Source organism: Macaca thibetana, chromosome 11 (genome assembly GCF_024542745.1).
Source record: "Macaca thibetana thibetana isolate TM-01 chromosome 11, ASM2454274v1, whole genome shotgun sequence".
Lineage (NCBI taxonomy): Eukaryota > Metazoa > Chordata > Mammalia > Primates > Cercopithecidae > Macaca > Macaca thibetana.
In genome coordinates this window covers 24,910,527-24,927,129 of record NC_065588.1, presented here as the reverse complement: position 1 = coordinate 24,927,129, position 16,603 = coordinate 24,910,527, and the positions used below count along the sequence as shown (strand labels likewise).

The following is a 16,603-nucleotide window of genomic DNA, read 5'->3' as shown; positions in this document are numbered from 1 at the left end:
GTGACTGCAAAGATCCAGAGATGGACATCTGAAGCATAGGAAAGGGGCAGCTTGAATGAGATAGGAGCAGGATCTGTATTGATTGCAGGTCACCAGATAGAATTTTAAAAATCTATGTTCTCACTGGTGGCTACAGTTTTCTAAGCACAAATGACTATTAGTGGTTATTGTGTTTTTCTTGTTTTCAATGGAGCAGCTCTATGACTCAGTTACATAAGAAGTTAAAGGCTCCACCCCTTTCCCTACTGATGTCCTAAGCTGTCCTCCATGTGCATACAAACTTTGTTTCCAGATTGCCCTGGTGTGACTCAGTGCCTGGACCAGCTTCCCAGCCTCTTCTGTTTTCAGCACATCCTCCTCCTCCACGTGTTACAGGCTGACAAAGCTTTGCACAGCCTTTCAGTAGCGTTTAGAGCAAGAATGCAGATTGCTACCTGGTAGGCAGCACTGACTGTATTTTCATTGGCGCTGCATAGAGAGACTGCATGACATGCAGGTTGTGCTTTTGTTCTGCCAGGAATTTTCAGTTGAATGTAAAAGGCATTTAGCAAAGGCCGTATGAACTTATCTGCCGTATGTAACTCGAATGTGAGTTAATGAACTTGTCATTAGTCGTGTTTTAGTTTAGTGTTCTAGCTGGAATTTGCAAAAGATTAAAATTCTGCACATTTCATTGAGTCTTCCACGTCGGCTCAAAATACCATCCCACAGGCTCGACCTGACTTGCCACGTTGCTTTGACACCATCTTTGATTCCAGTGAACAAAACTAAGTAAGTGTGACTTACAGCCGCCCTACCAAACATTGAAGGTGTGAGCCTGTGCTGTTTCGTAATGACAATGACAAGAGTATAATGACATCCTAGTCCATGAAGACATGTTTTCTCTTTTCCCTCCCTCTGTGTACACTTACACAGTGTATAATATAATATGATTTATATTTCTGCTTAAATCTGCCATCTCTACTTAGAATTATTTTCCCTTGAAAAATTAAATTGCATTATCCATCAGCCAAATGGAAAATTTGATTACTAAATACCTAGTTCTAGACATTATGAATTACCTGTAATATCACATTTCTTGAGTACTTCTCAGAATGCTATGATTTTACATAAAAGCATAAATTACAGAATGAGAGGAGTAAAGTTTAGTGCATATTTTGCAGGTTCGTAGTGTGGTATGTGGCCTACGACTGTCATTATAATCAAAATTGATTTTTGATCATTTGTAAAACTAAAACAACTAATTGAAAGCAAATTTACTTTAACTGATGAAATTCAAGATGAAGTGACAGTGGTCATGAATCTCAGTTCTGTAGATCTGCTAAAATGCCAATACACTGACACTCAATTGTTATTAATGGCAAAAGTGTTTAATATATTAATGGGAATCCAAATAAGGAAAATAAAACATATTTTGACCTTACTTTAAGTCATGTTGACATTGTACATAAATCAGGTAGAATTTGAAGATGTTTCATCCAGCATTCATTATGAAGCAACAGAGTCAATAGTGGGCAGTTACAGTCTGTAGGCAATGCTTTCTGGTGTGGATTATGCCAAAAACTTACAGTCATTTGACTTCCTTTATTCCCCTTTTCATGTAAACTACCAGGTGGTAGGTAGACCCATTCTTGGCTGTCAGTATTTTTACCACTTGGATAGATTCTGCTGTCTGAGGTCTTGAAGAGAAACGCAGCACATGTACAGTGTGATATAGGAGAAAGAACATCAGACAGAGGCAGAGAACTGGGCTTGTCAAAATTAAGGGTGACCTAGAGCCTTAGTGTCCTTATATGTAAGATGAGAAGCTTGGATTAAAATTCATTGCTCTTTACACTTGATTTTTATGCAGCAGAACTTTCTTCAAAAGAGATCATTCCTGGAATCCCAATATACAAAACGGATAAAAGTAGGATTGTTCTGATGTAAAGAAGTAAAATCCAGAGCCCCACTTATTTGAGTCATCTCCTTCCTTTTAGATGGTCATTGTTTCTAGTTCAGAAATTCTGATGTTTTATATTAATTTAAACTAAAGTTAAATTAGGACTAGAGGAGCCATTTCTTGTGAAAATAGACGTAGTCTGAGTGATTTAGGCAAACCCATAGTGACAGATTTAGTGGCCTGCTACACTGGGTTGGAAAGATCTGTTCCAAGTCAGTCTCAATACACAAGGCTCGGTGACCAGGTCGGGAGCAGTTTTGGTGGTGGTCAAGAACATGGAATTTGCTGTGAGAGAGACCTTGGTTAGGGTCTGGACTCTTCCATTTGCTAACTGCAAACTTGAGCAAGTTATTCAATCTCCCTAATACTCAGTTTTGTCATCCATAAAATGGATTGATAATGGTACCTTCTGTGTACAGTTACTATGAGTATTAAATGAGGTAATAAGCCTGTAAAACTCCTGGCATGATGACATTGGCCTACAATAATTGCTCATAGAGTGAGAACTTATTATAAACACAGGCATTTTTGTTGAATGACTGACTGATTGAATGAATGAATATAGAACTAGCTTTCTATTTGTGATGTATGGAATATCTCTGTTTCATTTAATTTCATTTCAAATATTAAAATTCAGGCTTGCTTTTAAACCAAAGTACTTGCTGATGCAAAGAATCTAATTCTGACTGTGATACAGTTTCATCACTTTTGAAGGAATAAGAAAAATGCTAACATAGCATGAACAACTTCGATTGAGAGAACAGAGTCTCTGTTAAAATCCATGGGACTTATCAACTTCATATTTTTGTTTATGAACATGAAACGCTCTCTAGTGTACATCAGAATCATTTGATGCTTGCTGAATTGCAGGTTGCTGGAACCCGTCCCCGGAGTTTCTGATTCAGTCTGAGATGAAGTCTGGGAATTTGCATTTTTAACTCGTTGTCAGGTGATACTGATGCTAGTGGTCTGGGAATACACTTTGAGGATCACTTTTTCGCAGCAAAAGTCACAGTCATTAAACAAGCTAACTCAATGAGAAATGATAATGAAAAGGCATGTACCTAAATAGATAAAGGACCGATCGATACCAGCTATGAATTTGCGTTCAGCAATAATTGTAAAATTTGTAATTCTTTCCAGGTATTTGGTTGTTTAAAAACTCCCTATGTATGCTTTTATCTTTTTTTTTTTTTTTTTTTTTTTTTTTTTTTTTTTTTTTTTGAGACGGAGTCTCGCTCTGTGGCCCGGGCTGGAGTGCAATGGCCGGATCTCAGCTCACTGCAAGCTCCGCCTCCCGGGTTTACGCCATTCTCCTGTCTCAGTCTCCTGAGTAGCTGGGACTACAGGCGCCCACCACCTCGCCCGGCTAGTTTTTTGTATTTTTTAGTAGAGACAGGGTTTCACCATGTTAGCCAGGATGGTCTCGATCTCCTGACCTCGTGATCCGCCCATTTCGGCCTCCCAAAGTGCTGGGATTACAGGCTTGAGCCACCGCGCCCGGCATATGCTTTTATCTTACTTGTTATATGGTGTCTCTCTTTTCCTCTCTTTCTCTCTAATCCAGTTTTTTTTTTTTTGTTTTTTTTTGTTTTGTTTTGTTTTTTTTGAGACGGAGGCTCGCTCTGTCGCCCGGACTGGAGTGCAGTGGCCGGATCTCAGCTCACTGCAAGCTCCGCCTCCCGGGTTCACGCCGTTCTCCTGCCTCAGCCTCCCGAGTAGCTGGGACTACAGGCGCCTGCCACCTCGCCAGGCTAGTTTTTTGTATTTTTTAGTAGAGACGGGGTTTCACCGTGTCAGCCAGGATGGTCTCGATCTCCTGACCGCGTGATCCGCCCGTCTCGGCCTCCCAAAGTGCTGGGATTACAGGCTTGAGCCACCGCGCCCGGCCTTCTAATCCAGTTTTTAATGTGAAAATGTTTAATGTGAAAATGTTGTTCAAAGCAGAAGCAAACCTTTTGTGTAACCTTGGTGGTATTAAATTTGTTTGTAAGGTATTTCTGCCCTGTTAGCTTTTGTACTGAAACATGTTTTCTTGCTTTTCTTGCAGTATGGAAGAGAAGAGAGCGACTGGACAATTGTGCTATCCTGAGTGGAAAATAGAAGATACCAACTGTATGCTACCGGGACAGACTGTTGTATTTGAACTGTGATAGATTTCTTTGGCTACCTGTTAGCACTTGTGCATAATGTAGTTTGTAGTGTCAGTGTGTTACAAGAGTGATTGTTTCTTCATGCCAGAGAATATGAATTGCAATCATCAAATGGTGTTTCGTAACTTGGTAGTAGTAGCTTACCTTACCTAGAAAAATATTAATGTAAGCCATATAACATGGGATTTCCCTCAATGATTTAGTGCCTCCCTTTGTACTTCACTCAGATACTAAAACAGTAGTTTATTCTTTAACGTAAGTTACATTCTGCTCCTCAACCAAATGCAATTTGTGTGTGTGTGTTTGAAAGCTAAGTTGAGAACATTTCATAGGTTACATTTCCTGGAGCCTATCTTTATCCACAGAAAGTGTTCTCTTTTTTTTCAATCGAGACTTTTAAAACTGGATTTCCTCCCATCACAGTTTTTTGCAGGCCCTCCAAGTCCATCTTAAGGTAAATCTCTCTCTTCTTCCTGACGTCACAGCCTGAGCATACTCATGCGTTAGGAAGACCTGAGTGCATTTCCCACCATTGTCCTTTCCACATTATATTGTAGCTTGCTGTCTGTCAGGCGACTACAAGACTGAGGGTCTTGTGCCTTATAGATCTTTGTATCCCCAGTGGCTGACACATAGTAGGTACTCAGTAAATGGTTTTATAATGAATTAATGAACATTTTGCTTCTGTAGAAGTATACCTTCTTTGTTTCTATATTATGAAACCTCTTTATTAGAATTTGTGATTGATTCTGACACTGTATAGATTTACCTTATATTGTCTTTATTTTCCATGAGCTACTAAGTCATTAGAGATACTCTGAAGCATAGTCAGTTTAGAAAATAATTTCATATTGACTGTGTTGGAATTGTCTTGGAATTGAAGATACATCCCTAGAGCAGGGGACCCCAACCCCCAGGCCACAGGCCACACAGCAGGAGGAGGTGAGTGGTGGGACAACGAGAAGCTTCATCTGTATTTACAGCTACTTCCCATCACTCACATTACCACCTGAGCTCCACCTCTTGTCAGGTCAGTGGCAGCATTAGATTCTCATAGGAGCGCAAATCCTATTGTGAACTGTGCATGCAAGGGATCTAGGCTATGTGCTCCTTATGAGAATCTAATGCCCGATGATCTGAGGTGGAACAGTTTCATCCTGAAACCACCCTCCACCCTGCAGTCTGTGGAAAAATTGTCTCCCACAAAACTGGTCCCTGGTGCCAAAAAGGTTGGGGACCACTGCTCTAGAGAGAGGTCATGATATCATACCAACCAAATGGAAATGACAAATGTTTTGCGTTAAGTGTTAATTACAGAAATAATTTTTTTTTTTTTTGGTAGAAAACAAAGAGGCATACTCTGATTTTTATACTGTTGTTGCAGGTGCTCTTTTCTTTGAATGGAGATTTGATGAGCAAGTGGTTAGGATACAGGGAGAGCTATTATGGGTGATATTTTCCGTGTTTAGGAGCTGTGAGTTAAAATTGTATCCTTTCTGGTTTATCTAGGGAAAGTCAAATCTTGACAGAAAACATTTTTCCTTGGAAGGTCAACTCTCAGACATTGTATTTTGGTTTCCCTCAGTCCTCATAACTTTCTTCTTGCTGAACATATTTTATTCTCTTTTCAGAGAAGGAAAAAAAAAGGATTCTAAAAGTTTGATGCATTGGAAAAATTTCCTTGAGGCAGTTAGCAACGCACAGCAAATGGGCTTTGATTCTTTTCCAAAACTTTTAGCCATAGGGTCTTTTATACACAGGAATAGTAAAATGAAAATCGAGAAATATAAGATGAAAAGGAACGGTAAAAATATCTTTTAGGGGGCTTTTAATTGGTGATCTGAAATCTTGGGAGAGGCTGTTCTTTTCAGACCTGAGGTGCTCTTGAGTCTCCTGCACACTGTATACCCCAAGCAGCATTCTAAGGTTGTGCTTTCGCTTTGGCTAACTCCTTTGACCTCATTCTTAATATAGTAGTCTAGGAAAAAGTTGCAGGTAATTTAAACTGTCTAGTGGTGCACAGTAACTAAATTTCTATTCCTATGAGAAATGAGAATTATTTATTTGCCATGAATACATTTTATACTTTGCATCTCCACTTTTATTGTGGCGAGACATGCCCATTGTGAAAGTTAGAGAACATTATGTGTGTATCATTTCTTTCATAAAACCTTAAGAGCATTTTTAAGCCCTTTTCATCAGCCCCAGTGAAAACTAAGGATAGATGTTTTTAAAACCTGGAGGTCTCCTGATACAGAGAACATGATCCACCATTGTCATTTAAGGAATAAGACAGGAAATTGACCTTGACGCTTTCTTGTTAAATAGATTTAACAGGAACATCTGCACATCTTTTTTCCTTGTGCACTATTTGTTTAATTGCAGTGGATTAATACAGCAAGAGTGCCACATTATAACTAGGCAATTATCCATTCTTCAAGACTTAGTTATTGTCACACTAATTGGTCATTTAAGGCATAAGATAGTCTAGCATTGGGAACATGTGAAGCTAATCTGCTCAAAAAGATCAACAAATTAATATTGTTGCTGATATTTGCATAATTGGCTGCAATTATTTAATGTTTAATTGGGTTGATCAAATGAGATTCAGCAGTTTACATGTGCATTAATATAAACAGAATTGGTGGCACTTAAAATGATAATGATTAACTTATATTGCAATGTTCTCTTCCTTTCACGTTTTTCAGTTTTTACATTTCAGACCGAATTTGTCAGCTTTTTTGAAAATACATCGGTAGAAACCAAGATTTTAAAATGAAGTATCAAGACAAGGGCAAAACCTGAGCAGTTCCTAAAAAGATTTGCTGTTAGAAATGTTCTTTGTGGCGGTCATTTATTAAGGATTCAACTCGTGATACACCAACAGAAGAGTTGGCTTCAGTGACGTGTTCCCTGCTCTCTAGTACAGGAATGAATACATTTATAACACCTGCTTTAGCCTTTGTTTTCAAAAGCACAAAGGAAAAGTAAAGGGGAAAGAGAAACAAGTGACTGAGAAGTCTTGTTACGGAATCGGGTTTTTTTCCTACCTGATAAACATCCTCTATTCTTTTCTCAAAAGATTGCTGTAAGAAAAAAAAAAAGAGGCAGAGGCAGGCAGCAGCAAGAAAGCAGAGCGGAACATCAGCTAGATGGTGACATGCAATGTGAGCTCTCTTGAAGACATGGGAAACCTACGTTATACACCTTGGGTTAAAATTCTTCACCATAATAGTTTTGTTGCTTCATAAAATTGTACCTAAGCAAGTGATCTTGCTTGCCTCAAATCCAAGCAGTCTTGAACACCTGAAGGCGATTAATGAGTATATCTTAGTCAAAAGAATTGTTGGAGCTTTTTATTAAAGCTGCAGTTTCAGTTCTGCTTTTGGGGAATTGTGCTATGCAAGCAGCTGCCAAAATAAGCTCATTTATTTTTTCCAGTCCCACTCACTCAGTGCTCAGTCACTATATTCTGTTTCCTTTTTTTTTTTCAACTTGCATATTTGGTTTCCCCTTATGATTGGGAAAGATGAATTTTCAGCAGAAAACAGTATTTGTTCACTTTCAAAGAGTGATAGTTTCTAAAACATTCAGAGCAATAAGTATTCATCAGAGGTACCAAATGAGGCAGAAGACTTAAGGGTTAGAGAAACCCCTTATTTCATGTCTTGATTCTAAAATGATCAAAGGACTTTTCCTTGTAATGTGGATTTCTTCTTATGTGGATATGTAAAAACTTCAGTTATAAGTAGTAATGCTAGCAGGTAATTTTAGTGGACATTTTATAACAACTGTCACTTTGTTTTGCCACATGTAGTTTGTTCAGCTGTTTTCCAGATATTTCCCCCCAAAAGGAGGCAAAGGGTACCAGCTTTTCAATGAGCATTACCTATTACTTGGCAAAGATGATGAAGACTCTATTAATAGTTAATTTGATAAATGTTGACATAACCAACAATAGAGATTAGGAAGTTAGTTTTAGGAGATCAATGGCATATACACATTACCCTCATGGAGTTTGTATTCTACTACTTGAACTGACTGTAGCTATAAAAGCAATAGTTAGATAGCTGAATAGTTAGATCATAAGCAAGGAAGGCCAGAGTACATCTCTTATCAAGAAATCAATGAATAGTTGATCTCATTTTTAAAGCAACGTTATCCTTCTTTAATTCCTTCCTTCTAGTGCAAAACTACTTAATAAGGTTGGTGTTTAGTGTTCACACCACGCTCATCTGGTGTGAATTACCTCCTCCCTCTTTACTGTTTACTACCAACCTAGTACATGTGTTGACTGCATTCTTTTCAAACAATGTTGAGTTGTCATGGTGCATCTAATAAATTAACACCACGGATTACTGCATCCTTGCTGATCTTCTTAAATGCAAAGCCAGATTATATGGACATAAACAAAGAAAATGATCCTAGAGTGAATTTTTCTAGAAAATATCTATTATGAACCATGCTGTTTAAAGTGTTAGCTTGAAGGTGATGGATCCAGCTATTCAGAAAGTAACTTTCATATAACCATTATTTTGCACAGTATGAGGTCTTAAATGTATTGAAAGAGATAAATTTTTATCATTACCAAAACCCCTTTTAAAGATTCAAAGGTGGAAGAAAGTGATTTATTTTTTCTCTTAAGCATACATATATAAAAGACTTCTCGGATGTTTAATTTGGGGAGGTTGATAATGAAACATATCAACAGAGTATAGTAGTTATAGCAGTGTTTGTGGATAAATAATTCCCTGGGGTCAGACATATATAAACATATTTGCTTTAGTAAATGATAAAGGCATGAAATCAGTCTAAAAAATTGAAGTGGAGGGTGATGGGGGAGAAAAAGAACAGAATTTGAAGCACCCTTTCAAATCTGCTGGATACAAGTATTGAAGTTTTAAGTCATCTTATTTTGTCTGAAAGTGTGTTTTTCATTCTACAATAGACCCAATCAACAAGACCTATAACTTGAGTTGCATGATGTTCAGTTTATGTAATCTACTGTTGGGATGGTAAGAATTGATGCAGGCTGTGGTGTAGGAATGAATTAAAGTATAGTTTCACTGGCTTTTCTCTACATATCGACCATCACAATGGCTAGGTTTCCTGTTGCTCACTATTGGATTATGGAGAAAATTTTAATGAAAGGTGATATCAGAGGAAGAATAAGTGGAGGTAGAGAAGAAAGGAATGATAGAGGGGGGGAAAAACAAAACATATTTCTGTGTTATCCAAAGGAGCTTTTTCCTTATTCTGTCAAGCACTGAGATCTTCAGCTTTCAGTGTAGTTGCTAAAAACAAATTATGCTGCTAGGTAGTGACTAAATATAGCGAACACTTCATCAGATATTAGAATTAGGTCACACCATTGAGGTTATAATCTGAGGGTTGTGTTACATAGAAACCACTTTAGATTATTATCAATTTGGACTAGACTTTATTTTATAATTGCATAGTCAGTAATATCTATTGTGTCATTTTTTCAACCATTTTATTCTAAGATCCGTGAAGCTTCTTGAGGCCAAATAAAAGAATAAGTTTAGACGAGAAGTAGATTGTAACTTTTTTCCCTTGGAGATACCATTTACCACTATCTCCCTATCCTAATAGGTGGAAGGTTTACTGAATTGGAAATTGGTTGAATATTAGTTTTTAACTAAAATGTGCAATAACACATTGCATTTTCCTCAAACTAGTTTCGTATGATCATTAAAGTCATTCTCAGGGTTAAGAAAGGAATGTAAATATCTGCCTCAATTTGTCCTTCACCGGTAAGTTTTTAAAGGGTGCAGATTTTGAGTCAGGTCTTAAAACTAAGCTCACAAATCTGGATGCATTTCTAAATTCTGCAAATGTTTCCTGGGGTGACAACAACAATGAATAATCCCACAATATACCTCAGTACCTAATACATGGAACTGGGGCTCAACCCACTGTTTTTAAGAATTTGCGCTTACTTGTGGCTGAGGAAAAATAAGTAGTCTGAGGAAGCAGTTTTTAAATTCGAGCTTATAGATAGAAACAGAATATCAACTTAATTATGAAACTGTTAGAACCTGTTCTCTTGTATCTGAATCTGATTGCAATTGCTATTGTAATGATAAACCCCAGCCATTGCAAGTCTCAAATATCTTAGCTGTGTAGTGATTCTTGAAATTCTTTTTAAGAAAAATTGAGTAGAAGGAAATAAACACTTTGTAAATGAGGCTTGGCTTTTATGAAAGATCATTTACAGGCTATGTTAAAAGGATTTTAGCTCACTAAAAGTGTAATAATGGAAATGTGGAAAATATCGTAGGTAAAGGAAACTACCTCATTCTCTGAAGGTTTTGTCGAAGCACAATTAAACATTCAAAATGGCTTTGTTACACCAGAGCCATCTGGTGTGAAGAACTCTATATTTGTATGTTGAGAGGGCATGGAATAATTGTATTTTGCTGGCAATAGACACATTCTTTATTATTTGCAGGTTCCTCATCAAATCTGTAATTATGCACAGTTTCTGTTATCAATAAAACAAAAGAATCCTGTTTGTGTGGTTTCATGAAATCAGCATTGTTGAATGCATGAAGTAATAGTGCTTAATTAACATTTTTATGATGTCCCAAGGTTTCTGGTCAAGGGAAATAAATGTAGGATCGTATTTTTACACCAAAATGACACAGAGAGAATTGAGCACACCAGAAAGACCAGAAACCACACCACTGGATAGAGGTTAAATATATTTCTTTTTCAAACATTTGGACAAGAAAAAAAAATGGGCATTTAAAAATTATCCTTTCCCCTGGTTATGGATTTATCTGTAGTCAAACTTAGTTTTGCTGTTTGAGATTTGCACAGAATGGGGGGAATAGATTACTTCTTCCCATTCGTTGTCATAATGGATCTACCTCACTGATAAACACCGTATATCTATATGTGGTTAACTAGCTTTAGAATAAAAGAAACTTTAAAAAGTAAAAGGCCTAGAGATTTTCAATGATGTGTGCCTTTTAGCCAAACCAGGCCTTGCAGAAATTGTCCTCAAAAGCACCAAGGGAGAATAAAGCCAAGTGCAGAATTACCCAAGGGTCACACATTTTGTATTCATTTTATATAATTTGCCTGAATGATTTGAAGTCCAGCAAAACCTGAAGTTTTGCAAAGAGTTACTGTAAACTGAACTTAAAAATGTCAGAGTGCTCAGTGACCCTCTTCTCCAGACCCTGTCAACCTGTGAAAATATTGGCCTTCATTCAGATCGCTCAAGAAGTTACGTGCAGAGTTTGGAAGGTCTAGGCAAAGGTTATTAGTCAAGTGTTCTTACAGTGTCAACGCTCAACTCCCACAAGCGTGAGAAAGAGAGACCTGTCATTCCTGAGGGTGATGACATACATTTACTGGAGCTTATATAATTTATCAGATAAGACAGCAGTCTCCTTCAGGATAGAAAGTGTGTTTTCTACGTTGATTTAGTACAAAACAAAAAGAAAAAGGGAGATATTTCAAATTTTATAATTATTTTTCTGCTAAGCTGATTCAGTGTGATTTAAGCATATTTTTCAAGTCATGAATCTGATTCCACACACATGCCATATGTACCTTACATTGTGACAATTTATTTTTAAGTGAAATATGCTATTATAGTCTGACTTTATGTATAGTGGTGATCAACTTGCAGGATCGCATTTCTGTAACCAAACAGCCCACAGCTGAGATGTAGATGCTTCTTACGTCTGTAGAATAATCACTGAGCTTGTTCTCTAGCTATGTCTGTATGCGACAGGGACAATGTTGATCAAAACCCATGATCACGCTCTCCAAAAGTCTGTCAGTAAGCCACTAGGGATTCTGAAAAGTTCATGAGCTGAAACAAATAAATTGAGTTGGAAGATTCATGTTGATTTTTTTGTATCCCAAATGCAGCATACCAGTTTTTGAAGCTGAACTGATTACGTTAAAAAGAGATTAAGCTGCATTTGTTTTAAAGACAGTCACATGACCAAAAGGTGCTCAGCATCATTGTTCATTAGATATGTGCAATGAAATCTGCAATGAGATATCATTTCACTCCAGTTAAAATGACTTATGTCCAAAATACAGGTAATGACAAATGCTGGTGAGGGTGCAGAGAAAAGGGAACCCTCTTACACTGTTGGTGGGAATGTAAATTCATACAACCACTATGGAGAACAGTTTGGAGGGTCCTCAAAAAACTAAACATTGAGCTATGATATGATCCAGCAATCCCACTGCTAGGTATGTATCCAAAAGAAAGGAACTCAGTACATCAAAAAGATATCTGCAATTCTATTTTTGTTACAGCACTGTTTACAATAGCTATGATTTGGAAGCAACCTGAGTGTCCAACAGTAGATGAATGGATGAAGAAAATGTGGTACATGTACACAAGGGAGTACTATTCGGTCAGAAATAAAGAATGAAATCCTGTCATTTGCAACGACTTGAATGGAAATGGAGATCATTATGTTAAGTGAAATAAGCCCAGCACAGAAAGACAAACTTTGCAGGTTCTCACTTATTTGTGGGATCTAAAAGAACCATTGAACTCATGGAGATAGAGTGGAAGAATGGTTACCAGAGGCTGGGAAGGGTAGTGGTGGTGGGAAGGACAGAGGAAGTGGGGATGGTTAATGAGTACAAAAAAATAGAAAGAATGAATAAGACCTCATATTTGATATCACAGCAGGGTTACTATAGTCAATAATAACCTAATTGTACATTTTGAAATAACTTGGAGAATAATTAGATTGTTTGTAACTCAAAGGATAAACACATGAGGGGATGCATACCTCGTTTTCCGTGACGTGCTTACTTCACATTTCATGTTTGTGTCAAAACATCTCGTGCACCCCATAAATATATACACCTACTATGTACCCACAGAAACTAAAAATATAAATAGTTACATAATCTAGTAAACACTTCCCATGAAAAACTTATTTGTGATAATGATGAGCAAAAGTGATGCATACTTTAATCTCTGGCTTCTTCCAAGCCATTGTAGGATGTCACAAAACAGCTTTCTTACCATGCAAGTAGCCTAATAATTAACAGGATGGTTAAGGGCCATTGGCTGATCCTGAGATCTTGAGTGAGTTTCCTAAATTGGCAAAAAAAAAAAAAAAAAAGATCATAATAGTACCAATCTTACTGGTTAAAAGGATTAGTGAGAATATAAATACCTTACAATAGTTCATGTGTAAAATGTAAACTGATGCAATTTTATTAAAAATAAATGAATGAGGCCGGGCACGGTGGCTCACACCTGTAATCCCAGCACTTTGGGAGGCCAAGGTGGGTGGATCACGAGGTCAGGAGATTGAAACCATCTGGCTAACACGGTGAAACCCGTCTCTACTAAAAATACAAAAAAATTAGCCGGGGATGGTGGCGGGTGCCTGTAGTCCCAGCTACTTGGGAGGCTGAGGCAGGAGAATGGCATGAAACAGGGAGGCTGAGATCGTGCCACTGCACTCCAGCCTGGGCGACAGAACAGGACACTGTCTCAAAAATAAATAAATAAATAATAAATAAACCTAAAGACAGAAAGGGACTAATAGCTCACAAAAGTTCTGTGTGAAGAAGCTGTGGTGACAACTTGTAGGATGGCATTTCTCTAAGCAAACAGCCCACAGCCGATATGTAGATGCTTCTAATGTCTGTGGAATAATCACTGCGCTTGTTCTCTAGCTATGTCTGCATGCAACAGGGACAGTGTTGATCGAAACTCATGATCATTCCTCTCCACCCAGTGGAGGTGGTAAATGTTCCTAGGTTCAGAGCACAGCTACTTGGGACAGGGGCATAATCTAGCACTCCCAGACTGCTTAGAGTGAGTTAAAATTGTGTGATTTACTCAAGTCTGGAGGTAAAAACCAGGGCTGGATTAAGCAGTGATGATCGATTATTGAAAAACACATTTTTCCTTTTTACAAATATGAGTTCTATGTTCCCCAAGAATACAGCAGTGATGATTCATTTCATGTGTCAACTAGGCTGCGGTGCCCACTTGATTGGTAAAACACTAACCTAGATGTTGCTGTGAAGTTATCTTTTAGATGTGATTAATACTTAAATCAGTAGACTGAGAAAAGCAGACCTCCCTCCATAATGTGAGAGGGCCTCGTCTGAGCCATTGAAGGCCTTAAGAGCAGACAGGTTTTCCAAAGAAGAGGGAATTTGGCCTTGAAACTGCAACATGGAAATTCTGCCTGAATTTCCAGCCTGCTTGGCCTGCCCTGCAGATTTCAGACTCAAGACCGCAACATCAACTCTTACCTGAATTTCCAACCAGTTGGCTTGCTGTACAGAATGTGGACTCGCCAGCCTCCACTATTTTATGAGACAATTGAATCTCTCCATGCATATATGTAGATAGATACAGATGGTGGTATAGTTCCTATTTGTTCTTTATAGAATCCTGACAAATACAACAACAAACTGTATTTTTACTTACAGTTTCCTCTACTAAGTAAAAAAATCATGTACTGTATTGTTCTCTTTTGTCTCAGGCAAGTCTATTCGTTCAGAAAATTGTTCATCACATAAGAAACTAGTGATAGTGTACTCTAATCGCAAACATAGTATCTAAGAAAAAAATAAGAATTCCAGGACTGGCAATGTTGCACAACCAAAACTAAATGAGGGCAGATATCAAAAGAGTATTTTCAGGCATCAATGGAAGAAATAGTTCTGAGTGTTGGGCCATGAAATGCCTTAAATTATTGTTATTATTATTGTGTTCAGGCCCTGAATCTTGCCCCGAGAATGCAACATGTCCAAAAGTAGACAGAAAAAGCTTTTGTGGTATAACTGAGGAATGGGATGATTTTGTCATGTAAGAGCCATCCTAATGATAAAAGTCAGCTTCATAGTTGTACTAAAATGTGTGGCTGCAGTGATCATCATGAGTGTCATCCAGACCTCCTGTCTACACAGTATGACAACCAGGTTCAACCCCAGACTTACTGGTGCTCCCACTACCAGGTTCAAGTTAAGAAACATCTTTGTAGTCATTTCGACTTTTGTATCTCTGTATTCCACGTGTATTAAAGTCATCTTTTGCAGTCAGTTTTTGTAAACTCCTGAATAAAGAGAACAAATTGATCTGCATCTGCAGTGAGATTTGACAAGGCAATTTAAAAGGCAATAAGGAGCCGAACAAGGTGAAGTGATGGAGACAGGGATTATCCACAGCAGCTCCTCACCAGTTTGGTTCTCACAAAAGGAGAAGATGATCTCATATTCTGCATGAGGGAAAGGAAGAGAATTTTCCTTGGACTTGCTTGTTTCATAGTCATGAGGTTAATGGTTGCATTTTCTGCAAGAGCATTTTCCACCCAGTTTAATGCAAACTTTCTTTAACAGCAATCATCCTCCTCCTGATACTAACCAATAATTATTCTTCTTGCTAATCATCAATTTGAATGGCTAGATTTCACAGTCAAGTGTACAAAGTCTGCTAGATAATTTTGTTTTTGTATTTCCCTTTTATTCATATTCATTCAATTTCCCCATAGCCATCTAGGAGACTATGAGAACTTGTAATTATTTATGTCAGTGTTGCCTCTCCCACTAGACTAGTAATTCTTCAAGAGATTACATCTAGCACATTTTTCTATATTCTCAGACAAAATTCTTTAATCACATATGAATAGTATGCATTGAGCCTCCAGCCTAGTATCTGACATCTAGTAATCACAAAATACTTGGCAGACCTATCTGAGCACCATTTATCTCCAAGGCTTGAAGTCTTCTGGTTTGCAAGCTCAATCTCACCCAGTGCATGAGTTAATTGGCAATAGGCCTGACAGTGCATTAACAGCTGAGGCTCAGGGGCATGAGCTTAGCTTTACTGCCCTAATCCCAGCATCTGGTGTCTCTTGGATGAGTCCATGGGTTTCGCCATGCTAGAGCTCTCTCCCTAACCCACCAGATGTGTGTCTATCCATCCTGATTGACTTGATTTCTGCCCTGCTATAATTCTTTGTAACAGGCATTGTGCTCAGTCTCAGCCCACTTGACCAGGGCCCAACCACCTTCTCAAGCCTGGACTTTGTCTCTTCCCACCCAGATATAGATGTGTCCAGTTTCCATCTAGATGGACATCTTTGAAACATAACCAGGTTTCAAACCTCATGCTCAATTATGGTTATTGCTAAACCCCATCAACAAGTCTGTAACTCTTCAATACTGAGAACGGCTTTCATTAGACCCATGTTTGCCATAACCCCTTGGATATGGTAACTTGAACTGATCCTTCCCTCCTTCAGCTTGCCCGGCTCTGGTCTGTAATGCTTTGTCTGCCAGTTTGCTCTCTAGGTCTCAACTTACAAGCACTCCCTCTTGGTCCAAAGAGACAACTATTTAGCTTGAAAAATCATGTATGTTAGCTTCTTGCTGTCTGGGTTTTCTCTCATTTAATTATTATTTTTTTTTCTTTAGAGAGTAATGTCTTTTAAAACCTAACATTGCAACTACTGGATAAGTTTTGAATGCTTTG

General features: G+C 38.0%; 1 protein-coding gene across 3 annotated transcripts in view; it reads left to right on the top strand.

Annotated features, from left to right (window-relative positions):
* BCAT1 (branched chain amino acid transaminase 1) overlaps positions 1-10,628 on the top strand; it is a 137,447-nt gene extending 126,819 nt beyond the window's left edge. For all 3 annotated transcript variants that reach the window (XM_050746722.1, XM_050746721.1, XM_050746723.1), the window contains one exon: positions 3,993-10,628. In XM_050746722.1, coding sequence (XP_050602679.1) covers positions 3,993-4,034 — 42 coding nt within the window. In that variant the 3' untranslated portion in view covers positions 4,035-10,628. The remainder of the gene's footprint in view (positions 1-3,992) is intronic.
* The last annotated feature ends 5,975 nt before the right edge of the window (positions 10,629-16,603 follow it).